The 24,853-nt window shown below is 48.6% G+C and overlaps 2 protein-coding genes across 3 annotated transcripts in view; one reads left to right on the top strand and one right to left on the bottom strand.

The window, feature by feature from the left end:
- Positions 1–3,926: 3,926 nt before the first annotated feature.
- On the bottom strand, positions 3,927–15,837 carry C2CD4D (C2 calcium dependent domain containing 4D). Of its 2 annotated transcripts, none has more exons than XM_048485624.1 (2): positions 15,399–15,837; positions 3,927–6,384 (listed from the first exon to the last, which is right to left on the bottom strand). In XM_048485624.1, exons 1-2 carry the CDS (start codon positions 15,438–15,440, stop codon positions 5,227–5,229), a joined length of 1,200 nt encoding a protein of 399 aa, XP_048341581.1. In that variant the 5' UTR covers positions 15,441–15,837; the 3' UTR covers positions 3,927–5,226. The 2 variants fall into 2 exon arrangements, with proteins under 2 accessions (XP_048341581.1, XP_048341592.1); XM_048485635.1 differs by lacking the exon at positions 15,399–15,837 and adding an exon at positions 10,875–10,945.
- LOC125436620 (acyl-coenzyme A thioesterase THEM4-like) overlaps positions 15,551–24,853 on the top strand; it is a gene marked incomplete at its 3' end in the record, with an annotated part of 40,412 nt that continues 31,109 nt past the window's right edge. The window contains exon 1 of the mRNA XM_048503797.1: positions 15,551–15,865. Within this exon, the coding sequence (XP_048359754.1) occupies positions 15,551–15,865 (315 nt within the window). The remainder of the gene's footprint in view (positions 15,866–24,853) is intronic.

Genomic DNA, 24,853 nt, shown 5'->3' with positions numbered 1-24,853 from the left:
CTACAGGAAACTGCTGCAAAATATCCGAAAACCAACCCATCAGTCCACAGACAGGCTGTGAGGAAATATGCTGCATGTCACCTCAAAGTTCACAAACAGGCTGTGAAGAAGTATGCTGAATGTCACCCCGAAATTCATAGAGAGGCTGTGATGAAGTATGCGTAGCGAAGCACGGGTATCCTGCTAGTTAATTATAAGCACAGAGTTAGATTTATGCTTGGTTCCTTAGTGAGGTAGTGTAGGTGCTTTCTGTATGTGCTTTTCCCCCTTTTCATTTGCTGTTATTATTGTAGTGTGGGAGGGAGACTAGATCAGGATCTTGTCCTTATCTTTCTATGGATGTATTATTTAGATGTGTAAAATAAATAAAAAATCATGCAAAAAAAGGAGTTTCCCAAAATAAATCTGGCAATGCTATCTCCCCCCTCCCACAATCCCATATTGCTAACCCAGGGGGACCTGCCTTTAATAATGTTTCAGTGCATCAGCCAAGACAGCCATTTCTGGCTTGGGAAATGACTGGAGATCTGGAAGCAGAGCCTGCAGAGAATGTTTGAGAAAAGAAGGGGGCTACTCTTCTGTGTCCCAGTCACTACAGCAGCAGACAACCAGCTCGCTCCCTTTTTGAACATGCCATCCCTTCACATTTTTCAACATAGCTGCCATGTCAACCCTTAACCTTCTCTTCTCTGGACTCAACCTCCCCAGCTACCTAAGTCTCCCCTTGTGGAGCAGCAGTGGCGTAGGAGGTTAAGAGCTCATGTATCTAATCTGGAGGAACCGGGTTTGATTCCCCGCTCTGCCGCCTGAGCTGTGGAGGCTTATCTGGGGGATTCAGATTAGCCTGTGCACTCCCACACACACCAGCTGGGTGACCTTGGGCTAGTCACAGCTTCTCGGAGCTCTCTCAGCCCCACCCACCTCACAGGGTGTTTGTTGTGAGGGGGGAAGGGCAAGGAGATTGTCAGCCCCTTTGAGTCTCCTGCAGGAGAGAAAGGGGGGATATAAATCCAAACTCTTCTTCTTCTTGTAGGGCATGAAATCCAGACCTTTGACCATTTTGGCTGCCCTCCCCTGGACCCATTCCAGCTTGTCAATATCCTTCTTGAATAGCAATTACCAGAACTGGACACAGGATCCCAGGTGAAATCTGACCCATGCAGAATAGAGAGGTACTATTACTACTGGGAGCCAGCGGGGTGTAGTGGTTAAGAGCAGGGGGACTCTAATGTGGAGAACCAGGTTTGATTCTCCACTTCTCCACTTTTCCCAAGAAACCTTGGGAAAAACAAGCTCCCCCCCCTTTTCAATTTCATAGTGAAAAGGGAAAATGGGAGACAAGAAAGAATTGCTATTTTTGAGTTTCAGATCTTGGAGCCACTTACAATCCAGGTTTCTCTGCTCCCCAAAAAGATATCCAATTGTTTACTTCCTGCCCTACAGGCAGTAGCAGAAGGTATTTCCCCCCCATCCACTGAAAAATACACTCGGACAAATGCTTAAGCCTACTTAAATATTGATTTTGCGGCAGACGGGCTTCCATTATGCTTGTAAAAATATCGTAATGGACAGACGGAGGGGGTGGAAATGGGACCTAATGGCTTGTTGAAACTGTCGGAACTGCAAATTCTACTCCACATACGCACACAAATGCTGGTTGTGACCATGCTGTGGTTTTCGAGCGTATACAATCACCTCCAGAACGTGGAAGTAGAGTTGTTAGATCCCTCTGGCCATCGGTGGGGTGGGTGCGGAGGATCGCCAGCTGCAGGTTGGGAAACTCTTGGAGATTTGGGGAGGGCAGAGACCTCAGTACAGTGGTGGGATCAAAAAATTTTAGTAACAGGTTCCCTCGCCAGCCTCCCCTCAGCAAAGGGGGCAGAGGTGTACCTAGGCAAACCTGAGCCCTGGGCAGAACCTGAGTTGGATGCCCCCCCATGGGCAGCCACCCCACCACGACCCCAAAAAATTTTTTTGCACCAGGTCATTTCTAAATCATCATCACATTATAGAAAATGCCCCAACTCACAAATCTGAACACAGCAATGGTGAAACACACTGATTCTTTGATAGAGACTGGTGAGATAAAAGGTACGAAAGGCTGAGAATCAATGAATTGCAGTACCTGAAAGGGATTAAACTCCAGTCTCAGGGGGAGTTACATTATTAGTCGCAATTGCTATGTGGTACCTTCACGTTCAAAGGCAGTATGCCTCTCGGGGAGGCGAGGGCGTGGAGATGGAAAAGTGGACCCAATTAGTAACCCCCTCTCGGCACACACAAATAATTAGTAACCCACTCTCGGGAACTGGTGAGAACCTGCTGGATCCCACCTCTGCCTCTGTAGGGTACAAGGCCATAGAGTCCACCTTCCAACATAGTAGGGTGTTACACTCCCGGTGGAGAGTTCTCTGATAAAGCGGGACTGTGTTCTATCATCCCCTGCCAGCATCATGCTGGCAGGGGATGATGGGAACTGTAGTCCATAACATCCGGAGGGCTGTGAGTTTGACACCTGTATTCCAAAGCATCCCTTTTTCCCAGAGGGACTGATTTATTATTATTATTATTATTATTATTATTATTATTATTATTATTATTATTATTATTATTATTATTATTATTATTATTATTATTATTATTAAATTGTTTAAAATCACAGCTGCCAGTTCTTTAGCTGGTTGTTGGTCCTTCATTACAATTCGAGCCACATCCAGAGACGCAGGATGTTGTAATGTGTCAGCAGGGGCGTACTGCCCATGGGGATGGGGGGATCAGATGACCCTGGGCGCAACAGGTGGTGGTGGTGGTGGTGCAAAAATCACCCTCATCCCTCTCCTCCCCTGCACCGACCCTCGGGGGCTACTCGGAGACGCTTTCAAGGTAGAGAAAAGGGTTATCCATCCAACCCTCCTCCTCCTCCCTGCACACCCTGTCTTCAGTGTGCATGCCTTTCTTCTGCGCAACCCCCAATTGGAGCTGTCCCTCCCAGCTCCATCACCTGGGACTGAGGCAGCCTTTTAACCTTCTCTTCACCAAACTAAACATCCCCAGCTCCCCAAGTCTCTCCTCATAGGGTGTGGACTCCAGACCGTTTACCATTTTGGTTGGGAATGGGAGGAATTTCAGTGGGATAGAAGCACCATATTGCCATCCGCCCAAGCATCCATTTTCTCCCAGGCGATTCATCTCTGGTGTTTGAAATTCAAATGTAATTCCAGGGCCCTCCTGAATGTCGCCAAGCATAATTGTAGGTATTCAAACAAAGAGACACTTCATTAGCAGAGTTATGGAAGCAGCATCCAGTATGAAGAAGAGAGCCAGGGATACTTTGTGTCGCTTTATATAAAAGTTTACTAACTTGGAGGGTAGGGGTACATGGGATAAAAACACATAAATGCTGTACCACTCAGTTACATATTTACAGTACTAACATATTTACAGTACTACCTATACACTTAAGACTACATCTTGCTCTATGTTCATTTTACTTCTCTCTGCCCATGGGCTCTACTTTTGCAACAAAGAAAATAAGCGAACTTTACAACTTCTGATGTACGCACTCACTAACATGTAAGCAATGGCAAGTAGAAGAAGAAGAAGAAGAAGAAGAAGAAGAAGAAGAAGAAGAAGAAGAAGAGGAGGAGGAGGAGGAGGAGGAGGAGGAGGAGGAAGAATTTGTATTTATACCCCTCCCCTTTCTCTCCTGCAGGAGACTCAAAGGAGCTGACAATCTCCTTGCCCTTCCCCCCTCACAACAAACACCCTGTGAGGTGGGTGGGGCTGAGAGAGCTCCGAGAAGCTGTGACTAGCCCAAGGTCACCCAGCTGGCGTGTGTGGGAGTGTACAAGCTAATCTGAATTCCCCAGACAAGCCTCCACAGCTCAGGCGGCAGAGCAGGGAATCAAACCCCGGTTCCACCAGATTAGATACACGAGCTCTTAACCTCCAACGCCACTGCTGCTCCTGACTGACTGATAGCTAATCAATAGGTCAACTCATTACAATATCACCCCGGCATCCTGTGTACGTACAAAGAGATGTTAACCCTTTCATGACTGGTTGTGACCCCCACTTGCAAATACAACCATAATTGTCCTTCGCAGATTCCCAGCCCAGAAACCAGGACTAGGAGAAATGGTTAGAGGAGGCCTTTTCTGACACACCATTCACGCCAGTTCAAAGACGTTTTTGATCCCAACGTTTAAGACAAAGTCTGTCCGCGCTCCCCTTCTGCAAGCGTTGTTTCCTCACTGCCAGTTTTTCCTCATACCTGCACTGTAACAATGCTTCATAGCACTGATGATTCATTGATATTAAAAAATGGGGTGGGGGGGGTAGGGGGGACGGATGCCAGAGATAATAAATTCTGAGAGGAGAGGGGCAAAGCTGTGAGGTGAGAGGCAGGAAAATGGCAAAGCATGCACCGAAATGGAGGTTTGGGGACGGTACAGAGGTTGGCCCGTGATTTTGGCGGGAAAAATAAAACGTTCCGGTATGATCGTACTGAGAGGGAAGCTGACTTGGAAACATTTCAGTGAAAAGAAATGCTGTAAAAGTGCTTTCAGATACAACAGAGAAAATGTGTTTTGGAAAGGTGGGGGAAGGGGAATATCACGTGTATATTTTGTTTTATTTATTATGTTCTGTAGTTATGCACTGTTTTGTTGTACACCGCCCAGAGCCCTTAGGGGGTGGGCGGTGTATTAAATTTAATAAATAATAATAATAATAATAAAGGGAAGTCTGCTCTCTCCCCTTTCCAAACCCTGCCTTCCCAAGATCCGCCACGAATCTCCTGAAGTCGACAATTCTAGAAGGGAGGGGTTGACTCTCACAGATTGATTTGACACATTGATTCAGAAAGATTCTTAGCCTGCAGGTCTTTAGTTTTAAAACACCCATCTACAAGGGGGGGGGGCGCAGAACTTCCTTCCCCTGTCCTGCCTCTTCCTGCAATAATTTGCTTTATTTATATCCCGCTTTCCTCTCCAGTGGGAGCATACATCATTTCCATCTTCTCTATTCCATTCTCACAACAACCCTGTGAGGTAGATTCATCTACGAGTCTGTGACTGGCCTAAGGTCACCCAGCGAGCTTCCATGCCAGAGTGGGGACTCGAACCTGGGTCTCCTGAATCCTAGTCCGACAGTTTAACTACTACACCGCTCTGGCTCTCAGCGTAGCGATTTCCCGTTAGCGAACGACCGCATCTCCCAGATTTGCTAAGGGGGCAAAAGAGAGTCGAGAGGGACTTCGCATTCACCCAGGACCACGTCCCGTCGTATGCCAGAAGCCTTGTTGACCACCTTGACCCTCAGGTTTCGCCTGGGCAGCTCGTCCGGTGAGACCCCCTCAAAGAAGAAATCCTCGTTGAAGATGGGGTTGCGGCTTTTCTTGATGACCGCGCTGCGCTGCCGTTGCACCGACCCAGGCCTCAGATGTAGGGAGATGCAGCAGCTGACGTGCCGCGGGTCCCAGTGGGGCTGGTAGAACCCTTCCGCGCTGATGAGGCGGACGCGGAGGCACCTCTGCGGCTGCAGGTACTCTGTACAGAGCCTTAAGCGACCTCCCTTGCTCACGGTCAGCGTCACCTCCTTGGTGAGCCTCTCGTGGCAACGGATGAAGTCGAATGAGAAGACCGGCATGGGGGTCAGCGTGGCATGGGGCCCCCAAGTGGGGTCTGTCTCACGACGTGGGATATTGGGGCTGGTGTCTGTGGAGCTGGCGTCCTCAGTCGATAAGGAGGTAGGCCGAAGCCCTGAGTGGAGTTTCGGGGAACAGAACTTGAATCTCCGTCGTTGCCCATACACTGGGCGTGCCAGAGTTTCCCCGAGGGATCGCAACAGTAGGGGGGAACCGTAGGGAGATGTCTCAGTGGAGGAGGCGGTGTCGCTGTCCGGTGTTGCCCCAGGGTGGGAGAGAGGCCTTGAGGGAGAAGAGTACCTGGCCCCAGACCGATGGGGCAGGCGTTCCCTGTGGAAGAGGGACTCCCGCCGGCGTGTGTGTGGGCTCACGGGCAAGAAGTCCCAACCCTCTGGGCTAGAGAGATGAGGCATGGAGACAGTGCTTCGGAGCTGCCCGTCAGGCCCCCCTTCCTCTTGGTCAAAGCTTTCCACCTGGATGACGTGTTGCTCTGCAGGGCTGGCCATAGCCTCGCTGGCTACAGGGCACTCATTCCTTTGGGAGCGCCGGCCCTGAAGGGTGGCCAGGTTGGGGGGAATGAAAAATGTGGGGATCTTGTCTGGCGTGATCACATTGGGGCAGGCAGACAGGGAGGAGGTCGGCTTTCTTTTGGAGAACATCCGAGTGCTGGCGACAATCTTAGGAGGCAAAACTTGAAGCAGGCCTGACGATGGCAAAAATATCATGCTAGGACCCACCTAGGAAGGAATGAAGAGAGAAATAATTAAAGGGGCTTTGTGAGAGGAATTGGCCATTCTAGGATCAGTTAGAGCCACTTTCTGGAGGTCTGCGCTGATCTCAACAGCTGGGAGCAAACCTTTTAAGCCTGTGGTTACCTTTGGAATTCTGACACAGTGGTCCTTTCCGCACCGACACATCAAAACGTTTTGAGGCAGGAAATAAAAAAAATTCCTCCATGGAGTTCTGCGTTGTTTTTTTAGCCCAAAGCATTTTATTTCTAGCCTGAAAATGTTTTAAATGCATCCTCCAGATCAGCAATTCTTTTGCTGAAACATTTTCAAAACCTTTTCACTTGCTGTGCGTATCTATTTAGAACATTTCCCACCCCTTTTTGGGTGATCAATACTGCACAAAGGATTATCGGCTGCCCTCTCCCCTCCTTGGAAGAAATCTATAATGCCCGAAGTCTAAATAAAGCCCAAAATATTCTAAGGGACCCGTCTCATCCAGCACACTCTCTTTTTAAACTGCTACCATCTGGCAGACGATACAGGGCCCTCAGAACTAGGACAAAGAGGCTTAGAGACAGCTTCTACTCTAGAGCTGTGGCTATGCTAAACTCCACTGCTTCATATTGATGTATTTGGGGCTATGTAGGGATGGGTGGAGGATGATGATGTATGAGTCTGAAATTGCATGAGTCTGAAATTGTATGAGTCTGAAATTGTGTGCATCGAGGAATGCTGCTGTAAATTTCGTTGTGCGTGCACAATGACAATAAAATGCTTATGCTTATGCTTATGCCCTTTTTGCAGTGCCCGGATTTCCTCCTCTGTGCCACTTTCTGTGCTCTCTCTGTTCGGTCTTGGGGAGGGTCAAAAAGGTTTTGCAAACATTTCGCAAACGTTTTTGGTGACTTGTTGGGGGGAAAAAGCCAGTGTGGTGGGCACAGCCCCAAAATGGCTATCCCAAATGGTTGCCCCCGGAGACGGGACCAGCCCTGTAGAGTCACAAAATAATTGCTGAAACTTAGTTCCAGTCACACAGGCCCTTTCCCCACTTACCTTAAGCCCCGCGCTACTCTCCTAAAGTAGCGCAGGATCCAGCTGCACTCCCCACTTCAGGGGTGGCGAGAACGCAGCTGCCCCGACGCTGCCTCTCTCGCGCCCCCTCAGTGCGCATAATTTCTGGCGCCTTTTCAAATGGCGCCTTTTGATGACCCCGCGCAGAGCGCAGAGCGCAGGGTCGTGGGGAAGCCGGGGCGCGTGCCAGGAATTGATTGCGCTGTGAATTGCGCGCAGCAACCCTCCGACAAGGGTAAGTGGGGAAAGGGCCACAGTCCTTGTACTGTGGTGGCATATTTGTAAATTGTTTTAAATTACCTAAGTTTTATGTGCAAAATGTTGTTTTTAGCCTGCTGTGTTTAATGTTATTATGTATTGTCGTTGCAGGCCTCCTGTACGCCGCCCAGAGCCCTTCGGGGATGGGCGGTTTAAAATCCAATATATAAATAAATAAAAATAAAATAAAATATGCTCCAAAGCAATATTTAAAACAAAACAAAACAAACAAACAAACAAAACAGCATGGCCAATCAAAACTCCCAGGACCAATCAAAAGCCTTGCTGAGCAAAAGACTCACTTTCTAAAAACCTTTGAGGGACCCCCCAAAAAAGATGTCAGTGGGAACCATTCATAGGTGCTCTTGAGCACCAGGTTGTGTACCCCCCCCCCCGGGGGGCATATGGGGTCTACCCCTAGGGGAACATTTGGGGTCAAATGTACCCGGACTGCATACCCCACACCCCTCCTCCTTCCCCTCGGGTCCATACACCGACTTCAAGAAGTGGTGCAAAAAAAGTTGTTTGGTCGTGGTGGGGGAGGACAGCCGCCCATATGGGGCCCACCAGAAAACTCAGATTTTGCACTGGGCCACATTTTCCCTAGATACGCCTCTGCCCCTGGACTAGAACCTTGATTTTTCTGAAAGGCGGCCACCTTGAAATTCTCTGGATGGCAAACTTAAAACCAGATGCCTGACTCCATGCCAGAGTGGTCATTCCACAGCTTAGGAGGCCGTATAGCTCAATTCATGTTATTTCAGGAGCTGTTCATTTACATAATATTGAGGGGGGGAAATGGCTGTTATGTTTTATAGCTGGACATAACCGGAATCACTGGGGGTTTCAAATGACTGTCCTGACTCACAGGACCCTCTGGGCATGAAGGTGGGTCTGCTATAGTACATTTCCTTATTTGGGAAATGCTGTCAAGTGATGGCCAACTTATGGTGAGCATGGAGAGCTTTCAAGGCAAGTGACGTACGGAGGTGGTTTGCCATTACCTGCCTCTGTGTAGCAACTTGGGAGTTCCTTGATGGTCCCTCATCCAGATACTAACCAGGGCCATCCCTGCTTAGCTTCTGTGATCAGATGAGAATGGGTTAGTCTGGGCCATCCAGGTCAAGGCAAGAGATGAACAGAGGAGGTTTGCCATTGCCTGCCTCTCTAAGTCAACCCTTAGCAACCCTGGACCTACTTGGTAGTCTCCCATCCAAGTACTAACCAGGTCAATCAAGAAGAAGAAGGAAGAGGAGGAGGAGGAGGAGGATGAGTTTGGATTTATACCCCATCTTTCTCTCCTGTAAGGAGACTTAAGGTGGCTTTCAAGTTCCTCTCCCTTCCTCTCCCCACAACAGACACCTTGTGAGGTAGGTGGGGCTGAGAGAGTTCCGAAGAACTGTGACCAGCCCAAGGCCACACAGCAGAAGTGTGGAAACACATCTGGTTCACCAGATAAGCCTTTGCCACTTAGGCGAAGGAGTGGGGAGTCAAACCCGATTCTCCAGATTAGAATCCACCTGCCCTCAACCACCGCACCACACTTAGCTTCTGAGATTTCATGAGATTGGATCATCCTGGACCATCCAAATTAGACCACAGGACCATGAGATTTCAAGGCAAGCAATATTCAGAGGTGGTTTGCCTCTGTGGTCTCCCATCCAAGGACTAACCAGGGCAGACCCTGCTTAGCTTCCAATATCTGGTGAAATCTGGCTAGCCTGGACCATCCAGGTCAGAACACCCAACCCTCCTTCCCCCCCTCCCACCCTCGGTAAACATGATTAAGAATATATAGAACTCACCCACCGGGAAAACCGATATGATTCTGCAGTTAGAACAGCAGTTTTTGGGCTCTGAGTCTTCTCGCATTGTGAGTTTGACGGACAGCTATTGCCAGTTTCTGGGCAGGAAGTTTGAGTGCCCTTGGTGGCAGCTGTCAAGGAGGACGCCCTGCAGCAAAAGCACTCCGCTGTTTGCCACGGGCCAGTGATTTCCCCACCGTTCTTCATGCATAGGACTGCACAGGGCCAACGCAGAGGTGTGGGATAGGTGCGCTTTACTGGCACACAAACCCCCAGAGGGGAAAGCCGACGACTGTGCCGTTTCAGACCAAAGAAAGAGCCTTGTAATCTTTTTCTGACTCTTTACGTATAACAGAAGATATGTTGAAAGTCACTAAAAGACCCAGAGAATGATTCCTGGCCTTACATTTGCCCAGTGTTGCAGTTGCTAAGTGGAGCCTCCAGGTTTAGAGACAGTCTACCACTGAATGCCAGTCACCGGCTGCTTTGGAGGGCGGACTCTATAGTATTATACCCCACAAAGGTCCCATCCCTCTCCAAGCCCTGCCCACCCCAAGCTCCATCTTAGAGATACCAGCCTCCAAGCAGGACACGGGGATCCCCTGGAATTGTAACTTATCTCAAGACCAGTGGCGTAGCGCCCAGGGGACAGGAGGGGAGCAGCTTGCACCAGGCGTGTGCCGGTGCTGGGGTGGGGGTGTTCCAGGGCATGGGCAGGTGGAGGCGTGGCCGGTGCGCAGGGCACATGTGCCCCTGGCGCAGTTCCCCCTTTCTATGGTTCTGATCAAGACTACAGAGATCAGTTCCCTTGGAGCAATTAGATGCTTTGGCAGGTGGACTTTGGCATTGTACCCTACTGGCTCCATCCCCAAATCTCTAGTTTCCCAACCTGGGTCTGGCAACTGCACTCTCCAGCCTCCGTGGGTGACTAGGGGGGACCTGGCAACCCTGCTTCACTCCCAAAGACTCCAGGAATTGCCCAAGCTACAGCTGGCAACCCTAAACCCTTCATCAGAGAGCGCCTCGTAAGAGCAAGTGGACTCTAATCTGGAGAACTGGGTTCAATTCCCCACTCCTCCACATGAGCTATGGACTCTAATCTGGTGGGATGGATTTGTTTCCCCACTTCTCCACACGAAGCCTGCTGGGTGACCTTGGGCCAGTCCCAGTTCTCTCAGAACTCTCTCAACCCCACCTGCCTCACAGGGCGGCTGTTGTGGGGAGAGGAAGGGAAGGAGTTTGTAAGCCTTACAGGAGAGAAAAAGGAGAGTATAAATCCAACCTCTTCTTCTTCTTCTTCATGAGGCTGGTTGTTCCAAATAAAAACGGAGAACGAAGATGTGCCAGGCCACGATAACTCACCTTGAAGCAAGCCGAAAATTCCCTCCTGATCTAACCACTAGTGCTTTCTCCATCCACTTTGTCGAGCTTTCCTGTGAATTCAAAAGAGCTGCTCTTATAAAGGTCTCCTCTTCCTGCTACTCTGAGTCTCCTTGGACTTCCAGACGGGTCAACCTCTAACCCCCCAGGCGGTCCGGATGGAACTAGAAAGCGGAGTGTCTCTTCACTCTCTTAATGCCCCCGTGCTCTTTGCTTGCTCTCTGGAGAGCCTCTGCGGTAGGCAAGAGCCAAAGGTGAGTTCTGCATCTCATTAGTAACCAGGTCATTAAACAGGCTGGTTACTGGAGTGTAACTAAGGAGCTGCTCTGCTATTGACATTGAGTCCTTCAGTCTTCTCTGAAAAGTTTTGAAATGTCAGGAGCGTGGAAAAAACAACAACTTGCGGCAACATGGAAGGGTTGGGAGCAGCTAAGCAACAGGACAAGGGTCTACAGACTGTACCGGGGGAGGGGTGAATCTCATGAACATCTCCAGGGTGGTCAACCTCTAGATGAGTCCTAGCAATCTCCCAGAATTATGGAGATCAGTTTCCTTGGACAAAAGGGAAGCTTTGGAGGATGGAATCTATGGTGCGGTACCCCACCGTGGTCTCCCTCTTCTTATCGAGCATACGTTCCAGTTGGGTTTGCTTCTTGGTTATGCATACGTTTTCCCCTCTCCGGCAGTCACCCCGCCCTCAGATCAGAGAATCCCTGCGCTTTGCAGAATCAGTTTAAGTGTGACTTTTTCTCTCCCTTCACAGAGAAAGCGAAGATGAGCATCCTTTGAGCGTTCTTTGGGTTTTTTGTGCTTCTTCTTGCCTGGTGTTCAGCTTTGCACAGGGGTAGCAGGTGCAGAGCTGAACACCTGGTCTGCATGGTGTTCAATTTGGCAGAGCTGCTGCCTCCGCACTCCATGTGGAGCTCAGAGATAGCAGGTGACGAGCAGGATGCCTGGCTCCCCGGTCCCTTCAACTCGGCATGCTGCCTCCAAACTACTAGTGGAGCCTGAAGGCAGCACACAGAATCATGCACTGCACCTGGCCAGTCGGCAGGTAACTGGGGGGAGGGGGGGGGGAGAGGGTTTCCTTTAATATTTTTATACTTTTACCAGTATAAAGGATACAGAAAAATAAAAAAATAGCAATCAATAAACACACAATCTAATATAATTCAAATCAAATATAATTTGTATCATCACTGAATGTAGTGTGGATCTGCATTCAAAATCTTATCAGTGAAAAGAAACTAGCATTATTTGGACATCCTAACTTTTAACTTTAATTATCAGTCATTTGGACATCCTGATTCTTACTATAATCTTGTATTTTTTAAATTTAACGGCATTTTTGCTCATATCATTTTTTAGTTCAAGCAATGCATTGTTTGGATGTAATTGTCACATTTCTCTTTGGTTCTGAAGCTATCCTGCTGATGTCAAAAAAGAGATCCCAATAAAACCTATTCACTTATTTACATTTTATTCATTCATTTAAAACGGATTGTTTTCAGCCCATAAATATTTGCAAAATATAGGACTTGGTTCTTGTACTGAAAAGTTTGTAGACCCCAGCACTATACCAAAGATGGCACAAAGAAGAAGAAGAAGAAGAAGAAGAAGAAGAAGAAGAAGAAGAAGAAGAAGAAGAAGAAGAAGAAGAAGAAGAAGAAGAAGAAGAAGAAGAAGAAGAAGAAGAAGAAGAAGAAGAAGAAGAAGAAGAAGAAGAAGAAGAAGAAGAAGAAGAAGAAGAAGGAGGAGGAGGAGGAGGAGGAGGAGGAGGAGGAGGAGGCGGAGGCGGAGGAGGAGGAGTTTGGATTTATACCATAAGAATTTAAGAACATAAGAACAAGCCAGCTGGATCAGACCAAAGTCCATATAGTCCAGCACTCTGCTACTCGCAGTGGCCCACCAGGTGCCTTTGGGAGCTCACATGCAAGATGTGAAAGCAATGGCCTTCTGCTGCTGCTGCTGCTCCTGAGCACCTGGTCTGTTAAGGGATTTGCAATCTGAGATCAAGGAGAATCAAGATTGGTAGCCATAGATCGACTTCTCCTCCATAAATCTGTCCAAGCCCTTTTTAAAGTTATCCAGGTTAGTGGCCATCACCAGCTCCTGTGGCAGCGTGTTCCAAACACCAATCACACGTTGCGTGAAGAAGTGTTTCCTTTGATTAGTCCTAATTCTTCCCCCCAGCATTTTCAATGTATGCCCCCTGGTTCTAGTATTGTGAGAAAGAGAGAAAGATTTCTCTCTGTCAACATTTTCTACCCCATGCATAATTTTATAGACTTCAATCATATCCCCCCTCAGACGTCTCCTCTCCAAACTAAAGAGTCCCAAATGCTGCAGCCTCTCCTCATAGGGAAGGTGCTCCAGTCCCTCAATCATCCTCGTTGCCCTTCTCTGCACTTTTTCTATCTCTTCAATATCCTTTTTGAGATGTGGCGACCAGAACTGAACACAGTACTCCAAGTGCGGTCACACCACTGCTTTATAGAAGGGCATGACAATCTTTGCAGTTTTATTCTCAATTCCTTTCCTAATTATCCCCAGCACAGAGTTTGCCTTTTTCACAGCTGCCATGCATTGAGTTGACATTCCCATGGAACTATCAACGAAGACGCCCAAATCCTGTAAGGAGACTCAAGGTGGCTTACAAGCTCCTTTCCCTTAGTCTCCCCACACTTTTTGAGGTTGGTGGGGCTGAGAGAGTCTCGAAGAACTGTGACTAGCCCAAGGTCACCCAACAGGAATGTAGGAGTGTGGAAACACACCAGAGGCGGAGCAAGGGGGAACTGCGCCCGGGGCATTCCTGTGCCCTGAGCCCCTGCTGATGTTTCGTATTCTGTCCCCATGCCTTTCTCCAGCAGCATCAGGAAGCACGTGGGGCTGGGAGCACATGGGGAGCAGCACGCACAAGCGAGCAATGGAAGCATCTGAGTACAGGCATTGGAAGAGACGCCTCAGAAGGGACGCATCAGAAGAGGGTCCTGGCAGCTGCGCTATTTCAGAGTGTGCCAACGCCAGCCCTGTTCCATTGATTGGACCCCACAAAGCAGTGGCAGATTTACCTCTAGGCTTGGCAGGCCGAAGCCTAGGGCCTCAAAATCTATGAGGTCTCTGACCAAGGTGTATAATATTTTTGACTCAGTCATAGGCCTTTCTTATATATGCTGTCTTAATGCACTGTCGCCTCCAAACAGCCCTTCAAGGTATTGTCGAAGGCTTTCACGGCCGGATTCAACTGGTTCTGGTGGGTTTTCTGGGCTCTGTGGTCGTGGTCTGGCAACACAGTGTGTAACAGACTTCCCTCTGTGATACACCTCTGAAGATGCCAGCCACAGATGCAGGCGAAACATTAGGAACAAGATCCACCAGACCACGGCCACACAGCCCGGAAAACCCACCAGAACTTGGAAATAACAAGCCTCTGTCCTCTAGCAGCAGCAGCAGCAGCAGGAGCAGGAAGTGTTGTGTAGAAGACAGGGAAGGGGAGAGGGAGAGAATATCTGCTCTAGGATGGTCCCCCTTTTCAGCAGCCTGTGGTCCAGGGAATTGCTTTGCCTCTTTCGTGTGTGTGTGTGTGTGTGTGTGTGTGTGTGTGTGTGTGTGTGTGTGTGTGTGTGTGTGTGTGTGTGTGAATTACTTTTGGGATAGTAATATTGCCATAAGTGCAGGTTAAAGGGTTAAGCCAGCAGTTTTGACTACCAGGTATAATGAGTTCTGTGCCTTTAAGAATCACCTGATGGATGGAGTTAAGGGAACTGTCTTGACTACCGGTTGTAATGAGATCTGTGCCTTTAAGATTCACCTAATGGACAGAGTTAAGGGTCTTGACTACCGGGTGGAATGAGATCTGTGCCTTTGAGGATCACTTGTTGGAGGGAGTTAAGAGAACCAGGCCGGGAGAGCTTTTGGCAGAAAAATTCTGGGGAAAGGAGTGCCTCCTCATATGTAAATAGCAAAATATGAAGAGAACCCTCTGCAAGCCCAATGAGAAGAGAAGAGTCCCGAGGTAAGCATTCCATGGGCCTTTGCATTGTAGCAACTTGTGAGTGCATGTGTATTAAGTTTGCCAACCTCCAGGTGGTTGCTGGAGTCTTCCGGTATTACAACTGATCTCCAAGTGACAGAGATCAGTTCCCCGGGAGAAAATGGCCTCTTTGGAAGGAGGACTCTATGGCATTATGCCCCATTGAGGCCCCTTCCTTCCCCAAACCCTCCCAAACTCTATGACCAAACCCCCAGATGTTTCTCAATCCAGAATTGGCAGCCTTAGCACATATGAGCATGCGTCCCGTGCCCTACATAACTTTACAAAATGATACAAACTTAATAAACCGAAAAAACAAATGGCAGCGTAACATTTGCAAAGTAAGATCAGTTACCCCGGGGGCAAATTGCAACCCAAACAACCAAGGGCTGCGTGGTTGGTTGTGGCAGAAGCTTTTAAGAACCAGAGCCCAGCAGGTTACAAAAGAAATTACATAACTTTTTGTAACTTACGCAGGTCCTGGAATGCTCATCTCGGCACTGAAGTTTCACCATAGCTCGGCGTCCGCACGACTCTGCTAGATGCGTCTCTCTGAACGTTCCCCGAGGATGCCTCAGCCACTGTTCATGGTGGAAACTGTTCTAGACAAACTTCTCTTTCTCCGATGATAGACTCCTCTTCTGGAAGCTATTTTTGGACCACCCACTCCCATCACAACAGAGCCAAGAGACCCAGCTCACCTGCCATCTCCTCATTCCTCACTCGCTTCACGTTTCCTCAGATCCCCGAGATAGCAGCTGGTACCAACCAAGTGCTCTTCTCTGTTGTTTATAGCGTGGTGTTTCCAACGTCACGGTGTTGTGACTCACTGCAAAAAGCCCCATTCTCCACCAGGGGGCTGTCGAGGCCCAAAAAGTGCCCCAGCGTCACAGAGGTACACAATCCCACTACGCTGAGGAGGGAACAAAATATGACCAAGGTGAGAAAGCAATGATATTTAACCTACAAGCTTTGGGTGGCTCCCCTCCTTTCCTGGTTTGTCAGGTTTAGCTCTGGGCTGACAACGGTTCGCCTTCTTTTCCCATTGTGCTTCTTCGGAGGCTCAGGTTTCTCAGTTGCGGTTTGAAGAGGAAGATCAGTACAAAGAGAGCATTCTTCGAAGCTACAGGGAATGTTGACAAAGATTTCTTTTTTGGGAGGTGGATCTTTTCTGTCTCGCTGCTACGAAGGGCTTTTGTTTTGTACCCTGGCGAACTCCACCGCTGCCGTTTTCTCAGATTCAGCACACATCTCCGGGGTCTCCTTACAGAATCATAGAATTGGAGGAGACCCCAAGGACCACCAGGCGATCAGGAACACACGATCAAAGCACTCCCGACATATGTTCATATGTTTAAAATCAAAATATCATAGTAAAAGGCCCTAAATGGGCTTCTTGTCAGTTTCCCCATTCAGGCAATAACTCACTTGACGGGTTCAAGGATTTTATTGAAGACGTGAGAGAAAGAGCAGAGTAAGACAGTTCTGGCGAAAGGGCGGCAAAACTGTTGATAATATACTGTTGTAGCAAATCACCACCCCACACGTGAGCCAAAGCAGCAGAAAGAGTCCAGCCTGAGAGCCCATCCCAGCCGCAGAGCTCCAAGGCCAGAGCAACAGGTAAGCGGCACCTGCAAAGAACTAAGCGTTCCCCAACTATTCCCCCCTCCCAGCTAATGACAGTCCTGACACTTCTAAACATACATTAATGAAAATTATGTTTTTGGTCCTTTTTTCTGTTGGCACCCGGCCAGCTAAGGCCAGCAGGCCACGGCCCATGCTGCTCCAAACTCCATGTGGAGATTGGGGTGGGGTTTGCTGGCTCTGCGCTCAAACTCCACATGGACTTTGGGAGCAGAACCAACTACGCCTCTTCTGCCATAGACTTTGACCAGCCCCACACTCTCAGCCTAACGTACCTCGTAGAGTTGTTGTTAAGGTAAAATGGAGATGGGAATGACATGAGCGGCATCAGATTGTGAAAGGCAGGATATAAAGGAAGCCGAGAGAGAGAGAGAGAGAGAGAGAGAGAGAGAGAGAGAGAGAGAGAGAGAGCTTCTTGTATAAGTAGATGCCTCCTTGTAGCAGTACTGACTCATAAGATCCAAACCAGAGGTGGGATCCAGCAGGTTCTCACCAGTTCCCGAGAGTGGGTTACTAATTATTTGTGTGTGCCGAGAGGGGGTTACTAATTGGGTCTGCTTTTCCGTTAGAAATTCCATTAGGTCCAAAAATCACAAAGTCCTGTTGTTTCCTATGTGGCTGGTTAGCGAAGGTAGAAAACGGGATAATTCTCCCTGTTGGGCTGTTTTAAAAACATGTTTTAGAAATATGGTAAAGTTCCTTGTTTAAGGAAAGCATCCTTCTTTTGATTTCTAGAAACAAAATTAAGTATTTGAAAGTATTAAGTATTTGACAGGCAGTCTCAATTGGAGGAGAAGTAGTTGTTTCTGTTGGCAGTAGACGATAGGACTTGCTATAATGAGTTTAAATTATGGACAGAAAGATACCAGCTGGAAATTAGGAACTTTTTTTTTTACAGTAAGAGTTTTTTACAGTAACAGAGAAATTATTAATGCCCCACCCCCGGAATGCCTGGCCACACCCCCATCATGCCCCACCCAGCCCCATTGGCCCTACGCCACTGTTTGAATCCCACCACCATGGGAACCTGTTACTAAAATTTTTGGATCCCACCAGTGATCCAAGCCAAAATCTTAACTGCTGGAGAGAGAAAAAATATGCTAACACCACCAGGATCTTTCCTGATCCAGTTTTTCATGTCTGTGTTTTAATCAGCTCAAGATTTCTACCTTCAGCTTTGGGGGAATTTGTTTACAGACACCAATGGCCAAGTATTAATGACCCTGAAAACTGTAGTTTTCAAGAAAATCTGTGAGATGATGCATGAGAGACCAGAGGCCGGAGGAGGCTTAGTGGGATTTGGACTCCGTGTAGACGTTGTTGTTATATTGTTGTGCACCGCCCTGAGCCTTTCATGGGAGGGCAATATACAATACAATAACGTTCTCCATATAAACCAGATTCTCTCAACGCATCAGAGGATCACTCCAGAAGCAAAAAGTCTCTGCAAAATCCATCGGAACTGCTGGTCTTAAAAAAGATGCTGTGCCCAATCCCAAAAGCACAAAGCAGAACGAGTCCCCGGTAAATCCTCATTTTTGTCACTGCTTTGTCAGTGTGTATGTTTTAAGGATTGCCAGTATCATAACCGGAACAATCTAGGGCTAAGCTGCGTGCATCGTCGCTTAGCCGGTGTGTTGCGCGTTATATATAGGCTGACCAGACGTCCCGCTTTTGGAGGGACAGTCCTGCCTTCACACAATTTGTCCCACGTCCCGCTGGTTAGTTCCATTGTCCCGATTTTTGGGAGGCTGCAGCACTGCCTTCTGGGGCGCAAGGCAGTGCAGCAGCCTCCCGCGCGCATGGCCGCAGGAGCACGGCTTTCTGGGGCGCTGCTGTTTCCCGCCCTGTGACAGGGCGGGAAACGGCAGCTCCCCAGAAGGCCGTGCGCTCCTGCGGCTGCGCACAGCCACCTACCCCCTCCTGGTTCACAAAGGTGACCATCTGGTCACCTTAGTTATATACCTGTAAGATCCCTCCCCAGACTTGACCCCACAAATCTTCAAGTATTTCCCAACCCAGAACCGGCAACTCTAGTTTGCTCTGAATTTGCCGTGAGTTGTCTGTCTTCAGTTTGGTTCTTGTGGGCTTCCCGGGCTGTGAGGCCAATGGTGAAGTACTTTTACCTTCTAACATTTTGCCCACATCTGTGGCTAGCAACTTCAGAGGCACTCCGCAGTAAGATGTGTTTCTCTCCATGGTGGTGTGGATTCCAACCATGAAAGCCGTCAACGACACATTGTCTTCTCGGTCATTATATTTATTTTAATTGATGAAATAACTGTTTCTCTGTACCTTTTTAGAACCTCGGGTGAAGCAGCATGCGAAACACACAGGGACTGACGTGTGGAATAGGATGAAATATATTTTCGCACTGCAGTGTAGCTGTTCTTCTCTGCTTTGGCTGTGTCTCACACGCATACACACACACCACAATCTACACATGCTGGAAAGGTTCAACCCCATTCTGCTGCCAAAGCCGTCTGTTAAACCACTCGGTTCGAACAAGTTAGCCTTGCATGCTAGAATAAATCTTTTCTCAGGTGTGAAAGAGAAGCACACTTCCGATTTGGAATTGTGCCTCGGGTGCTTTGTTACGCAACTAGTAAGGGGGAGGGAGATGACATCTGGACACCTGACATTTTTTGGAATCGTTTGGATTTAATCATTAGGACCGACTGTTTGGATTCCATTGTTTTCCCTAGACCCGTGGTGGCGAACCTATGGCACTCCAGATGTTCGTGGACTACAGTTCCCATCAGCCCCTGCCAGCATGGCCAATTGGGACTACAATGGCCAATTGGGACTACAATTCCCATCAGCCCCTGCCACTTGGCCATGCTGGCAGAGGCTGATGGGAACTGTAGTCCATGAACATCTGGAGTGCCATAGGTTCACCACCACTGCCCTAGACTGATTTGGACTGAGTTCTTTAGATGGACTGCTATCTTGCTTAACTATTTCTTGCCTTACAGCTTGTAGATCAGTGGTGGCGAACCTATGGCACGGGTGCCAGAAGTGGCACTCAGAGCCCTCTCTGTGGGCACACGCAAACAGAGTCGCCCCCCCTTCCACATCTAGGCTGGTTTGGGCCGCTGGGCTCGATTATTAGCATTAAACCTAAGACCTAGTTTTGGGGAAGCAGTGTAGGTAACCCTGTTAAGCGCTGTTAAACTCCACTGATTTTCATGCGAAGATCCTCTACCTGGGAGTAAGCTCAGTTGCTGGCAATGGGGCTTGCTTCTGAGTAAACCCTCCTAGGGTCGTGATTCACCCGTTGGAAGAGTTGCACAGTTGCTTCAAAGCAAAGCCACCGACTACCACCAAGCTTACTCCCGAGTAACACCCGCCTCGGAGCCAACTGTTTTTTCTAAACTAAAACCTCAGCATTCAGGTTAAATTGCCGCGTTGGCACTTTGCCATAAATAAGTGGGTTTTGGGTTGCAATTTGGGCACTCGGTCTTGAAAAGGTTTGCCATCACTGTTGTAGATGCTTATATTTTGTCTTGTTCTGTTTTGGCCCTTTTATGTAATAGAGACTGCACATTACTTAACACACATCTATCTAATCATCAGCAATACATGTTTCTTTGATAGACATTGTACAGTGATTTGGGGTTTTCCCCCCCTTCCTGCGTATGTCTATTTATGCCTTTGTCACAATGGCTGGAAAGTGGAGTCATGTGTGAATTTTCTTTGCTGCCTGTGAGGGAAGCAGAAACAAACTGGGGAGCCGAAACCAGGTGTTTACCAAACACCTACGCCCACGTCAGCAGACTCCGGTGAATGAGGTAATCCTGATCAATGAGGCAGGCAGCCAAATCTTCCCTTTCCTGGGGGATTAGAGGAGAAATCTGAGCTGGCTGATGCTCAGCTAGGCCACGAAGGACCCAACCCGGAGCTCAGCGCCACCGACAGGGAGAGATTGGGTGGACTTTGGCCAGAGAAGTGCATACCACTCTGTCCGCGCAAACCAGTTCGGGAGGAAGTCAACCTCCTGGGAAACATGGGAAGAAACAGACACAAATGCCAGAGAAGGGCTTGATTTTATATATGATCTGCCCAAATTCCTTCCACAATGCTTGTGGCGGACGCACATCATATCCTCTGCCAGCTGCATTGGTTTTGGGGGGAGTACCAAATTAGATTCAAGGTTCTTATACTAACATACAAAGCCCTAAAACAGTGATGGCGAACCTTTTCAAGACCGAGTGCCCAAACTGCAACCCAAAACCCACTTATTTATCGCAAAGTGCCAACACGGCAATTTAACCTGAATACTGAGGTTTTAGTTTAGAAAAAACAGTTGGCTCCGAGGCGTGCGTTACTCGGGAGTAAGTTTGGTGGTAGTTGGTGGCTTTGCTTTGAAGCAACTGTGCAGCTCTTCGAACGGGTGAATCACGACCCTAGGAGGGTTTATCTTGTGTTGCCTTCCATTGCCAGCAACCGAAGCTAATTTGCGGGTAAAGGATCACACTTTAGTTCTCAAGGAAAATCAGTGGGCTGAACAGCACTTGACAGGGCTACCTTACACTGCTCCCCCAAAACTAGGGTCTTAGGGTTTACTGCTAATAATCGAGCCCAGTGGCCCAGGCGGGCCTATATGTGTGTGTGTGGGGAGGTGGGGCTTAATTGCCTATGGTGCCCACAGAGAGGGCTCTGAGTGCCACTTCTGGCACCCGTGCCATAGGTTCGCCACCACTGCCCTAAAAGCTTCCATGGGGATTCAGACCTGGCTCTCCCATATCTTAGTCCCTCTCTCCAGCCGCTACTGTTATTTACTAACTTTTAAAACTGCCTTTCTTCCCTTGCAAAACTCAAGGCGGCTTACAATACAAATAAAACATGATTAAAAGGCAAGAAAAACAATTATTAAAAACCCATAAAAAGTCACAACTTAACCCCCCCCCCAATTATGACGGCCAATAAATAAAAAGCAGAGAGCCGTGTGGCGTAGTGGTTAAGTGCTTGCACTGCCACTCACGCGGCCAGGAGTTCGAGCCCCCTGTGGGTCAGATATCCTGGCAGCTGGCTCATGGTCAACCTGCAAGAGCCATCCATCATCCATTTCTTTGATTGTAAATCCAGTACCTAGTCTCAGTAGCTAGGGGTAAAGAATAGCCGGGGAAAGCAATGGCAAACTACCCCGCAAAACGGCTTGCCTATAAAATCACTGCTCGCAGTGGTACCCCAGGGTCAAACACGACTGAAGGGGAAACTTTACCTTTTTAAATAAAAAGTGAAAAAAAATGAGATTCAGTTCTAAATAATACTGTTTTCAAGTGCCTCCTGAAGATCAATGGGAAGGGAGCTCAGTGTACCTTTTTGGGGAATTTCCCATAATTGTGGGGCCACCACTGAAAAGGCTCTCCCAGGCCCTTTCCCCACTCCCTTCCATCCCCCCTATGCCGCGCGCTGCTCTCAGCGCGCGGCATCCCAAGCGCGCGCCCAGGCATCCCCACATAACCCCCGCTCTGCAGCGGGTTGTCAAAAGGCTGCCGCTCGAAGAGCGCTTCTGGGATGCCGCGCAATAAGTAAGCAGCGACAGCGTAGCTGGGCGCTTGTGGTCCGCCTCTCCCAGGGGGAGGGAGGAGGAACCCCGCGCTACTCTCCTCAAGTAGCGCGGGGCTTACGGTAAGTGGGGAAAGGTCCCCAGATGAGCTTTTTTGATTGGTAGGACAGTCAGGGAGGCCACTCTCTGCAGTCTTAATTCCTGGGCAGGAACATCTGGGAAAAAATGACCCTTCAGAGACCACAGTCTCAATCCATGTGGCTGCCATTGGTCTGCATAGCTGCTCATCACAAGGAGGAGGAGGAGTTTGGATTTAAACCCCACCTTTCTCTACCTTTAAGAAGAAGAGAACAAGAGTTTGGATTTATATCCCCCCTTTCTCTCCTGTAAGGAGACTCAAAGGGGCTGACAATCTCCTTGCCCTTCATCCCTCAGTCACAACAAACACCCTGTGAGGTAGGTGGGGCTGAGAGAGCTCCATAGAGCTGTGACTAGCCCAAGGTCACCCTGCTGGCGTGTGTGGGAGTGCACAGGCTAGTCTGAATTCCTCAGATAAGCCTCCACAGCTCAGGCAGCAGAGCGGGGAATCAAACCCGATTCCTCCAGATTAGAATGCACCTGCTTTTAACCACTACGCCACTGCTGCTCTAGGCGGAGACTCAAAGCGGCATACACACTCCTTTTCCCTTCCTCTCCCCACAACAGACACCTTGTGAGATAGGTGGGGCTGAGAGAATTTGGAGAAAATTGTGACTGGTCCAAAGGTCACCCAGGAGACTTCATATGGAGGAGTTAGGCGTAGAAATTTAGTTCTCCAGCTAAGAGTCCCATGCTTACGTGGAGGAGTGGGGAATCGAACTTGGCTCTCCAGATTGGAGTCCATCTGCTCTTAACCACCAAACCACGCTGGGTCTCAAGCCCCCAAAAGGGGTGTATCTCCATTTTGTATTAAAATCTAAGCCAGCGGTTCTCCATATGACAATTCCATCTCTAGACTAGTTTTCGACGTTCTCTGGGCAGGCACCGTTGTTTACAGAAACAATAACATTTGGGGCCGCAAAGAAGGCTCACTGATTACAGGGTCGGTTTCAGGTTGTGGACGCCGGGCTAGGGTGGTCCAAATCTAGATGTTAGCTAGAGATTTCCTGCTATTACAGTGGTGGCGAACCTATGGCACGGGTGCCAGAGGCGGCACTCAGAGTCTTCTCTGTGGGCATCGCGGCAAAACAGAGTGCCCCTCCCCATCTTAGGCCGGGCTGGCCTGGGCCACTGGTCTCGATTATTAGCATTATACCTAAGACCTAGTTTTGGGGAAGCAGTGTAGGTAACCCTGTTAAGCACTGTTAAACCCCACTGATCTTCATGCGAAGAACTAAAGCGTGATCCTTTACCTGGGAGTAAGCTCAGTTGCTGGCAATGGAGCTTGCTTCTGAGTAAACCTCCTAGGGTCGTGATTCACCCATTGGAACAATTGCTCGGTTGCTTCAAAGCCAAGCCACTGACTACCACCAAGCTTACTCCCGAGTAACCCACGCCTCAGAACCAACTGTTTTTTTCCAATCTAAAACCTCAGTGTTCAGGTTAAAATGCTGTGTTGGCACTTTGCGATAAATATGCGGGTTTTGGGTTGCAATTTGGGCACTCGGTCTCGAAAAGGTTCGCCATCACTGTGCTATTACATCTGATCTCCAAATCCGGTGGCTAGATCCCTCCTGGCCCCCAGCTAGAAATTGTGTGTGGTGTGTTTGTGTGTAGGTTTGCTAATTTTTTTGCAGGTGCTGAAACGAAATTGCCCTATTAAGGGTGGGGTTTCTGTAACACCCAAGGGAATCTTGTTTGGAACTTGACGAGATTAAGAAACTCTCTGGAGCGATGACCTTTGTGGTCTTCGCTCAAACTTCCCAAAGGGTTATTGGAATGCCTGAAGAGCCAACTCGCACGTTCGGTGCCCCAGGGAGAAAATCAGGCCGCTGCAGTCTCCCAACCTGATGGAAAACGGTGACCTTTGCAGACGCTTAGCAAAAGGAACCGCACGTGCCAATCCTATCCCCCCTCCCCCCCTTTGCTATATGCAGTTGGATCTTTCTTAACAAAAGCTACAGAGCTGTGACAACAAAGCATGCCAGGCCAGGCTCTGCCCCACTGAACTCTGAGAGGGTTGTTTGTTGTCGAATCTTGTGTAATGGAAAATGCGGGCGCCCGCAGCTGCCTGCAGATTCTGGCAATGGCTGCGAGCCCAGAGAAAGGGCGGGGGGGGGAGTTTGGGCTGCCAACCTCTAGGTGGTGCCTGGAGATCTGCTGAGATGACGACTGATATCCAGGCAACAGGTAATGACTGCTTTAGATGGAGGTTTGTACGCAGTGGTGGGATTCAAATCATTTAACAGCCGGCTCCGGTGGTGGGATTCAAATCATTTAACAACTGGTTGTTTACAAGTACCATTTTTTTCTTTTTTATATATTTTTTAAAAATAAATGTGTGAGGAATAGTGAGGTCAGGGGCATAGCTGCTCCCAGGCTGAATTCCCCCCACAGTTGCTCCCCGGCCACCCTACGGTGCCTTTAAAATGGATCTTACTTCGATTTCGATTTTGAATATCTTCAATGGCATATAAATAGTTTAACATTAACATTGCAAGACAATAACAGCCTTTACAACTTCTGACGAGTTAAAATAACACCATTTAAACATTTAGCCACCGCTTCCAACCAGCTCGTAGTTGTGGCTGTTTAAAAGATATATAACCTTCTGTTTATCTGTAATGCCTTCAC

Source organism: Sphaerodactylus townsendi, linkage group LG01 (genome assembly GCF_021028975.2).
Source record: "Sphaerodactylus townsendi isolate TG3544 linkage group LG01, MPM_Stown_v2.3, whole genome shotgun sequence".
In the NCBI taxonomy this organism is placed as follows: Eukaryota; Metazoa; Chordata; class Lepidosauria; order Squamata; family Sphaerodactylidae; genus Sphaerodactylus; species Sphaerodactylus townsendi.
The sequence above is the reverse complement of the archived record's forward strand: the minus strand, read 5'-3'. Positions and strand labels throughout refer to the sequence as shown.

What these genes read in the sequence shown, in the direction of transcription:
- C2CD4D (XM_048485624.1), bottom strand. Translation starts at nt 15,440, where the DNA reads ATGGTGAAACTTCAGTGCCGAGATGAGCATTCCAGGACCTGC. An exon ending in ATGAGCATTCCAGGACCTGC is followed by an intron (nt 6,385 to 15,398) that starts GTAAGTTACAAA and finishes ATTCCTTCCTAG; the next exon opens with GTGGGTCCTAGCATGATATT.